The sequence below is a fragment of the Hipposideros armiger genome, unplaced genomic scaffold (assembly GCF_001890085.2).
Source record: "Hipposideros armiger isolate ML-2016 unplaced genomic scaffold, ASM189008v1 scaffold_507, whole genome shotgun sequence".
Taxonomy (NCBI): Eukaryota; Metazoa; Chordata; class Mammalia; order Chiroptera; family Hipposideridae; genus Hipposideros; species Hipposideros armiger.
This window is the reverse complement of record NW_017731857.1, coordinates 945,841-955,694: the sequence shown is the minus strand read 5'-3', so window position 1 is coordinate 955,694 and position 9,854 is coordinate 945,841. Positions and strand designations below refer to the sequence as shown.

Genomic DNA, 9,854 nt, shown 5'->3' with positions numbered 1-9,854 from the left:
ACGTCCTCCACAACTAGATTGAAGAACAAAACGACAGCAACTTGTCTGTTCCCCTTTCCCCAATTCCCCAGCACTGTTCCCATCCCCCTAATTCCCCAATAAAAATCTTAAAAAAAAAAACCACAATTCCTGCGTTAACTCCTTCCTACTGTCTGAAACAACCAGATGTGTAAATCTAGTTATGTTAAGTGCAAGGTACAGAGATGGCACAAGGTAAGTAAACAGCTCCACTTAGGGTCAGCTAAATCTTTACAGAAAGGATGAGTTTATTAGGCAGAGATTATGAGTGAGACAATAGCATGGCAAATTTGGAGAGTTCAATATGGATGAAACATTAAAATCCACGTCAGGAAGAGATACCATGGGACAAGTAGAAGGCAACTCATGACAAGCCAAGGGGTTTGCCCTTTCCTGCCTGCAGACAACAGGGGAGTTACACTGAGAAATGTTCCTCTGAGTAAAAGCATGATCTGCATTTTAAAAAATGGTGGCAGGGTAGCTCAATGTCTAATCACTATGTTGTATCCCTGAAACTAATATTGTATGTCAACTATAAATGAAAAAAAAATGGTGGCAGGGTGGTGGATGGATTGGGGCAGGGAAGCTACTCCAACAATACACGTGAGACTTCAATTAAAGCAGCAGCAGTGAGTGTGAGGAAGGAGGAAAAATGTGAGAAACGTTAGAGGCAAAATCCATAAGACTCAGTGAGTGAATGGGAGTTGGGAACACTGAGTGAGGAGTCTAGAGGACTCCTCGGTCTCTGGTGGGGCTACCATTAACCGGGGCAGGGAATACAGAGGTCCCCAGTGATCCCTCCTCCTGGCATTCACAGCCTTGTGTGAACTGAGGTCTGAAGCAAGCCCATGAGTGAGCTTAGGAGCATCTTCTCCAGCCCAGCCCAGCCCAGCCCTGAGCTGACTGCAGGCCCATCTGACAGCTTGACTGCATACAACATGGTGACAGACCCAGAGCCAAAACCAGCCAGCTAAGTCCCTCCTGGCTCCTATCTCTCAAAAAGTATGTGAATAAAGGCTTGTTGTTTTACACTCCTGAGTACTGGGGTCATTTGCTACGTAGCAATAGATAATATAGACTTTAGTCCCTGGACATAAAGTGCTGCCCTGGCAGACCCTGGGGCAACGTAGGAATGGTTAGAATCAGGAGCTAGGCTTTGGGAGTGTAAATGAAAACCGAAAATGCCTTGAAAAAGCCTCACAGTCTTTGATAAGGATGAAGGTGAGGATATGGAAGAAAGGGAAGCGGTGTTATTGGAAATGGGCAGAAGGGGATCCTTTTTATGTAGAGACAGAGTTTAGCAATGCTGGTGCCTATAGCTTGTGGACTATAGAAAACGCACCTAACCAACTGGGTGATGTAATAAAGATTTCCAACCAGTGCTGAAAGCGTCCCCTGGTTTTTCCCTTGCTTAGAATGTGAGAGAAGAGGTAAACTGAGGGAAAGACTTGATGGGTTTTAAAAATTCTCATTCTCTCCAGATGTAAAACAACGCTAAAATTGAGAAATGACTTCTGAGCAATGAGCAAATCCAGAGCACTGCCAGGAAAACATGGTCCAAAGGTGAAATCAAGGGTATGACTGTAAAATTTTAAGACTCAGAGAGATCAAAGGTCCAATTCACTCAGAAAAAGTAAAGGGGGTGACTCACAAATCCGTTGTCACACAACTGAGCTTAATGAAGCAGATTGTATCAGGAGTCCAAGGTAATTTTTGTGGGTGGTGTGGCTTTTGACTAATGAAATGGAAACCAGTAAAATTCACCACAGACCCACAAAGTTTTCAAAAAGAAATGCGGATGAGGAAACACTGTGAGCTTGAGCTGAAAGGGACAGGAAGAGGACAAAATGACGTCGCCAAACCCCCAAAATTCTATTAGCCAGCAGCAGACTGAGAAAACTAATCAGCTGCGAAGCACCTGTTTTCTTTCCCCTAAATAAGTAAATAAATAAGGATCGCTCAGAGGGTAGAACTAAGAGTCTAGGCCCTAGAGGGTGATCCTGCTAGGGTGAGGAGCCATGCAGAAGGATCCCAGGCCTTGAGACCTACTCCAGCATCTGCCAGCTCGACTGCAGAACTGCCACAGACCAGTGACTCCTTTTGTCCCCCATTGTCCCCACTTCTGAAGAAAAACGTGTGCAGTAGTTCTCCTATGCCTGTCCCCCATTGTATGTTAGGTGTAGGTAAGGCCTGTCTCGTTCGCCTCTCAGGCCAAGAGTAACTGTCTTCAAGCCACTGACCTCAAGGAACTACACCCGCAGAGCCTCATCCACACCCGGGCCTGATTTAGAAGAGATTCTGGATTCTGAGCTGCTGCTATGATAGGATGACGCTTCTGGGGACCTTAGGCGGGGGGCAAGCACATTTTCAATATCAGAGGAATGTGAATCACTGGGGACCAGAGGGCAGACAGTAGTAGTCAGTCAGCCTCCAAGAATCCCGGCGTCCTGTTTACACCCTGCTTAGCACCCTCCCTCACTGTGCCAGAATTGGTCTCTGTGACCTAGAGCATATGGCAAGGGATTGTGTATCATTTCTGAGATGTTCTTGAACACTATGGCTTCCCTTTTGAGCATTTTCTCAATTATCTGCTCTCTTGGACCTCTCACTCTAGGACAAACAAGCCATGTTGCAAGCAGTCCTACAGAAACGTCAAGGTGGGAGACACTGAAGTCTCTCATCAAAAATCAGCAAGGAACTAAGTGAGGTCTCCCAACAACCTCTTGAGTGAACTTGGAGTTAGATTCTCTAGTCTGTTAGGCCTTGAGATGACTACAGACGTGGCACCTTTACAGTAACCTGGGGAGAGACCCAGGACCAGAACCACCCAGCTAAGCCTCCAATCCTTGAACCTCAGAAATCATAGTTAACAAATGATTGTTGTTTTAGACTGCTATGTTTGGGCGTCACTTGCGCGGTAATAGATAACTAAATGGTCACTGACCAAATTATACAGAATGATTAAAATGTGCTTGCCAAACATGCTTTTTCAATTTTGACCTCAACCAAATTAACAATTAAAAGGTTTCAAGAGAAAACGCATGAAATATAAACTAACGATGAGTATTATTTCTGACCTGTCTGAAGTACATTTCAATAACATCGATCTTTCCAACTGAAATTTTACAGTCAGTGGCTGACAGATGTTTCTGGAAAATCAAGCTAACCTGATTTCTATGAAAAAAAAAAGAGAGTGGGCAGGTAGAGAATGTATTAAAACATCAGATGACAGGGCCGGCCGAGTGGCGCGATGGTTAAGAACTCGCTTGGGATGCCAGAGGGCCCCGGTTCGGATCCCACATGTGAGGGCCAGTGACACTGCCCTCCACAGCTGAGATGCTGAACAACAGCTCAACCTGGAGCTGGGCTGCCGTGAGTCGCCGGCGACGGCGTAGGCTGCAGCCCCTGTGGCAGTGGGTTGCCATGGGCTACCGTGTGTGGCCAGCAGCCAATGTGAGCGGCCAGCAGCCGCAGTGAGCGGCCGTCCAGAAGCCGGCGACTGATCTGCCTCACCAGGGAAGAGCGCAATGACGGTGCCAACTTGGGCCAGTGAAGCAACGTCCTCCACAACTAGATTGAAGAACAAAAATGACAGCAACTTGTCTGTTCCCCTTCCCCCAATTCCCCAGCACTGTTCCTATCCCCCCAATTCCCCAATAAAAATCTTTAAAAAAAAAAACAAAAAACATCAGATGACAGTAAATAGCTTATAAATCTTACCATTTTTAAAAAACCTGGATTATTTCTTACTTTCCCAGAGATAGATACCTGCTGGGAACTGATCAGTGTCTTGAACAACTCTCTGGCATATACCTTGTGCAATTACGGTAAATCATATATCATTAGTGAAAATACAATTTAGAAGCCTGAGTGAGAAATATAAATAAGCACATTATAAAATAAAAAGTGTAGGGGATTAGAGCTGGGTTCAGGAGGCAAGAGTATTACTTCTATTTTCAGGGGCTTATGGCAGAAGTCTACAGAGAATAACACTTAAAGAATACATAGTAGGGCCGGTCAGATGGCTCAGTTGGTTAGAGAGTGTGCTCTTAACAAGGCTGCTAGTTCGACTCCCACATGGGATGGTGGGCAGCACCCCCCCCCCTCGCAACTAGATTGAAAGTGGCAACTGGACTTGGAGATGACCTTGTGCCCACAACTAAGACTGAAGGACAACAACTTGACTTGGAGCTGATGGGTCCTGGAAAAACACAGTGTTCCCCTTCCCCAATTCCCAAACACTGTTCCCTTCCCCAATTCCCCAATAAAATCCTTAAAGAAAAAAAAAGAAAGAAAAAAGAATAGTGTCTCAAAGTGCAACTTGAGAACCATCTTAAAAGGTAACTTTCCTTTCATAGTCATATCGTATTCTACAAAGCAGTATCTGTTAAACCGACTAGGGCTCTGTCACCATATTGAGCTCTAAAACCAAAGATAACTCACAAATCAGTTGCTACAGCCTTTATACAAGCTGATTCTTATGGGGCGGGCAGACGTAATCTCAACTGCTGCATCTATATGGTAAGTGATCATTGTACTTAATATTTCCCCCTTTTAAAATGGTAGAGCTGAGGAAGAGATGAAGTGTAGCATGAAGACTAAACCCATCGAATAGGCTTCTAGTCATTCAGGTCTCAGCTCAAATGTTACCACCCTGTCTAATGTTCTTCTTAGCACAATCTCTTTTTTTTGTTTCCTTTACAGCATTTAACACTATGCGAAATTATTTTATGTATATGCTAATAACTACTGTGTGATTATGCGAATGTTGTCGTGGACCTTATGTGTCATGTGCACCGCTGTATTCCCATAATCGCTTAGAACACTGCCTGGCATACAATCAGGCGCTCAGTAAACATTAGTAAAACAAAACAGAGTAAGACAGAATACCGTCCCCCACCTCCTGCTCAAACTTCTCCCACCCCTTCATAAATGGGGTTCCCATATTGCTCTTTTTGCACTCAACCAGTTACCCTTGGGATGCAACCCAGGGCTTCACTCCTATTCCGTCCCCTGGCACCAGGCAGGCAGTAAGCGCTCCACGCGAGATCGCTGAATGAAAGGCGACCCAGGCACGTGCGGGTGATGCAAAGGCAGCTGCGGCAAGAAGGGTTCCTAAAGTTCTCTCAGCCCAGCTCCGTTGCTCCCGCCGTCAGCAATGCCCCTCCCCACCACCGCCCAAGGCCAAAACGTGCCGGGCTGCATGAACGTGGTCGCGATGCCCTTTTTCTTTTGGAGGGGCGGGTCCCTGTCTCAGAGGAGAGCCACAGTGCTCAGGTTACGGTGCCGGCACTCACTGTAGGTCCGGCCCAGGGCTTGGAAGAGCAGATCGCGCTTCACGCTGACAGTCGGCATGGCGAGTCGGGGCAACTGCGCATGCTCAGCGAGCGAGCCCGGGCTCAGAGACGGAGGTGTGCAGGACCAGAGGCTTCTTGTGTGGGCTGTCTTGAATAGTGCCTGTGTGCTTTCAACAGCTCCTACTTTTGTTTTCGTCTGAAGGCAAGTAAATTGCCACTTTTTAAGCTCAGTAAATCCAGATGCGTTGTATAAATAATCTACAGGCTCGTAAAGGAGACATAATTGGATAGAATATGCTAGAATTTGAGGAGCAGTACTAATGGACAGACCGCGAAGGCCCTCACGCCTCCAACGCACTACGGGCAGATGACGCCAAACTAGGTGGGCAGGGCAAGAGGGGCTGGTGCGTAGTAGGGGGCGGGGCCTCGAGATGGAGCATTGTCACCAGGAGTTGGAGACAGGAGAAGGCAGCCAGGAGAGAAGGCTGTGAAAATCCGAGTAGTGGGAACAGGAAAAACTGTTAACAGATCCCAGCTTTTACTTCATTCTTACATACAGTCTCCCTTGTGCACTTCTAAGTATTATACCTGTGCTTTGTTTGAACCTTACAGCAGCCCTATAAGGGAAGCTTTATGAGAGACCTCTTTTGAGAAGAGGAAACAGGCTCAGTGCTCTCTACTGGCAGACGCTATGCTCAATCCCCTGCCTGCATTAACAGATTTCCTCCTTATAACAACCCTGAACGTAATAGGCTGAATAATTCTCTCTCCGCCCCCCCCCACCCCCAAGATATTAGGCCCGACCCTGGAACCTGTAAATGTTACTTTAAGTGGAAACAGTCTTTGAAGGTTAAAGGTTTCAAAATGGTGAGTGTATCCTGGATTGCTAGAATGGTCCCTAAATGCAATAACGTGTCCTTCTAAGAAGAAGGCAGAGGGAGATTTGACAGAGAAAGAGGGGCAGACAATGTAACCGTGGAGGCAGAGAGTAAAGTGATGTAGCCAGAAGCCAGGGCATGGCAGCAGCCACCAGAAACTGAAGGGGCAAGGAAGGACTCTCCCCCAGCCCTCTGGAGAAGGCCTATAGTGTCTCTAGACGCTTTGATTTTGGCCCAGTGAAATTCATTTTGGACTTCTGACCTCCAGAGCTATGAGAATAAATTCCTTTGTTTGAAGCCACCAAGTTTGTGATCATTTGTTACAGCAGCCATGGGGAACTTATACACCGGGGTAGGTGCTATCATTACCCCCATTTCACCGATGATGAAACTGAGGCACATGCTCTCTGAATAACCCAACTCCCAAGGCTGAGTTGAGGTATTTAACGAGGGAGTCTTGCTCTTATTTTTTCTACTGTACAGTGAGGAAGGGCCTCTAAGGCCATAACCAAAGAGGGGACAGTCGCTGGGTTGGATTGAGGCCTCCCTGATTGCCAATCAATCCAGTTTTTCACTATATTAGCTCCCCTCCAGGGCTGCAGGCAATGCCTTCCCAATACCCAACATAACAGATTGGCAGAGGCCCCATAAATGGCAAACATCTCCAGGGCCAAATAAAACTCTCTCCTCACATTAGTTCTCAGTGTTCAATTAATGAATAAAGGACTTTGTGAATTATTGCATGCTGCCCTGCTCTCCTCTGGGCACTCCAAAGTGCTCTGTGGCCTCTGAACCTCTGTTTCCTTATCTATAAAGTAGGGATAATAATACACACCTTAGAGAATTGTTGTAAGGATTAGAAATAATACTCATAAATGATTAGTCTAGTTCTTATGTCATAGGTCCTGGAAACTGGGCAGCTATAATTGTTATCTATTCTCCTATTCAGTTTCCTGACTATTCTTGAACCAGCTATTCTCAGACCAGCCAGGGGCATTCTGTTCTCACCTCTCATATGCTCCAACTCACCCATCTGCTTTTTACCTTTGCACACACATGGGTCCTCTGTCCTTTCTCTATGACTAGCTAAACTGTTAGAAGATTCTAATGGAAAGGGGAAAACTAGGCCACGAGTGCTCATCACACATGGCATCGGCTGACCGATAGGAAAGATACTTGGAAAACGGTGAGATAGTGTATCAAAAAATGTAGGTAGGTGCTTCTCTCATCTAACTTTAGGGCCAGCCTGAGAGCAAGAATGAGGCGGCAGCATTTTCTAGAAATGAAAGATGGGCTGTATAATAAACATTAAAAAAATTCCCCAATCATTAGAAATTAAGGAGGTGCAAATTAAAATTATAGTGAAATACATTTCCATAGCCACCAGGTTGATAAAATGTGAAAGTCTGACAAAACAAGATGTTGGCAAGAAAGTGAGAGTATAAACTGATACAACCACTTTGAGAAATATGGCCTTACCTAGAAAATCAGAGCATGTACATGCCTTCCTATCCAGCAATTACATTCCCAGGAATATTGCCCAGGCAAGCTCCTACCCTTGTGCACCAGAAGACCAAATAAGAATGTTCATAGTTATATTGTTCATTATAACAAAAAGCAGGAAACATCCCAATGTCTGTCAGTACTAGAATTGGTAAACCATTATGGTAAATTCATACAATGCAGCACATCCAGCTGTGAAAATGAATAAACTACAGCCATATGTATAAACTTGGATACAAAAATAAATCACGGAAGCATATATAGAGCATGGTGCCATTTATATTAAAAAGAAACACACCTGAAGAGGATATTGTTTAGGCACACACAAATAGACATCACAACTTAAAGTAAAGGGGATGATAGGCACAAAATCTCAGACTAGATAGTTCTGAGTGAGATGGAAAGGGTGGAGCCTGGGAGTTGGGATACCAAAACTATTTTTAAAATATTGGTAATGTTTTATTTTACCTGGTATACCTTCATGGATGTATTGTAAGAAAGTAAAAGTGAAGGTGAGAGGCAACAGATGAATGTGGCACGCTTTTTTGATAGAGGTAGACAAATGCTTGGTGACCTATAGCTGAGTAGAATAGGAATACTTAATATTTGATTTGAAGGTGTTTGTTTTTTTCATAAAGAGCTGTTTTTCAAAGTTTTAGTCTAATTTATAATTCTTTTCCTTTATAGAGTCTGGGTTTTAGGATATGTTTTAAAAGGTCTGTCACCACCCCAATGTTTTTTTTAAATCATGTATACTTTTTTTTTTTTAAAGATTTTTATTGGGGAATTGGGGGGATGGGAACAGTGCTGGGGAATTGGGAGAAGGGGAACAGACAAGTTGCTGTCATTTTCTTTGTTCTTCAGTCTAGTTCTGGAGGACATTGCTTCACTGGCCCAAGTTGGAACCATCATTGCGCTCTTCCTGGGCGAGGCAGATCAGTCGCCGGCTTCTGGACGGCCGCTCACTGCGGCTGCTGGCCGCTCACGCTGGCTGCTGGCTACATACGGTAGCCCATGGCAACCCACTGCCACAGGGGCTGCAGCCTACGCCGTCGCCGGCGACTCATGGCAGCCCAGCTCCAGGTTGAGCTGTTGTTCAGCATCTTAGCTGTGGAGGGCAGTGTCATTGGCCTTCATATGTGGGATCCGAACCGGGGCCCTCTGGCGTCCCAAGCCAGCTCTTAACCATTGCTCCACTTGGCCGGCCCTCATGTATACTTCTTAAAGGACGTGAATGGATTCTTTTTTTTTTTTCTTCCCCATTTAAATCTCATATCTTTCTGAAATTTGTTTTGGTTTTGGAACAAGCGAGTGAACCAGCTTAATTTTGTTTTCAGTGATCCAGGTAGCCCAACACAATTTATTAAACAAGTTTCTTTTACCCACGGATTTGAAATACCTTCTTTAGCACATATTAAATTTCCGTATATATTTGGATCTATTGCTGAACCATTCCATTGCCAATATCAAACTATTTTTAATTATTTTTAATGTATCATCATACATTTTCATATTTGAAAGAGTTAATGTACCTTCAATGATTTCTTTTTCAAAAATATCCTGACTATTCTCTCATGTTAATTTTTCTAGATGAACGTTAGAATTTTGTGAAGTCCTGAAAAACATTCTTTTGATATTCTTTAAAGAATCAAATGTACTTTATGGGTTAATTTAGTGATCTTTCTATCCAAGAACCACAGCCTCCATGCAAGTTTTTTAATATGCCAGGGAGTGACCCACTTTAGAGCCTCTGAACCAGCAGTTTTCTCTGCTGGAATCTCCTACATGTCCTCTCAGAAAGACCTATTCCTGACCATACTATTTATTATGATTATTAGAGATAAATGTCTCTCCCTCCTAAAGCAAAAGTTCCATAGGGCAGAGATGTCTTGTGTTTTATTCGCTAAAATATGCCAAGAGCCTCAAACAGTGACTGGCACAGAGCAGACCCAATAAATATTTGAAGTTCTCTTTTAATGATAGGAATATTTGGTATATTATCTTTTTTTAAAATATATACTTCAATAGAAAAAATGGACAAAGTAAATGAAGAACCAATTCATTATATACAAACAGACAACAAACAAAAAGTGAGGCAGGAAGGAGAAATGCAAATCAAAACAACGAATGCAGGGATATCTTCTCCCGAGATACTGGC

The 9,854-nt window shown here is 44.2% G+C and overlaps 1 protein-coding gene across 1 annotated transcript in view; it reads right to left on the bottom strand.

The window, feature by feature from the left end:
• FARSB (phenylalanyl-tRNA synthetase subunit beta) overlaps positions 1 to 5,398 on the bottom strand; it is a 71,814-nt gene extending 66,416 nt beyond the window's left edge. Inside the window, exon 1 of the mRNA XM_019667826.1 lies at positions 5,316 to 5,398. Coding sequence (XP_019523371.1) covers positions 5,316 to 5,373 — 58 coding nt within the window. The 5' untranslated portion in view covers positions 5,374 to 5,398. The remainder of the gene's footprint in view (positions 1 to 5,315) is intronic.
• Positions 5,399 to 9,854: the final 4,456 nt, after the last annotated feature.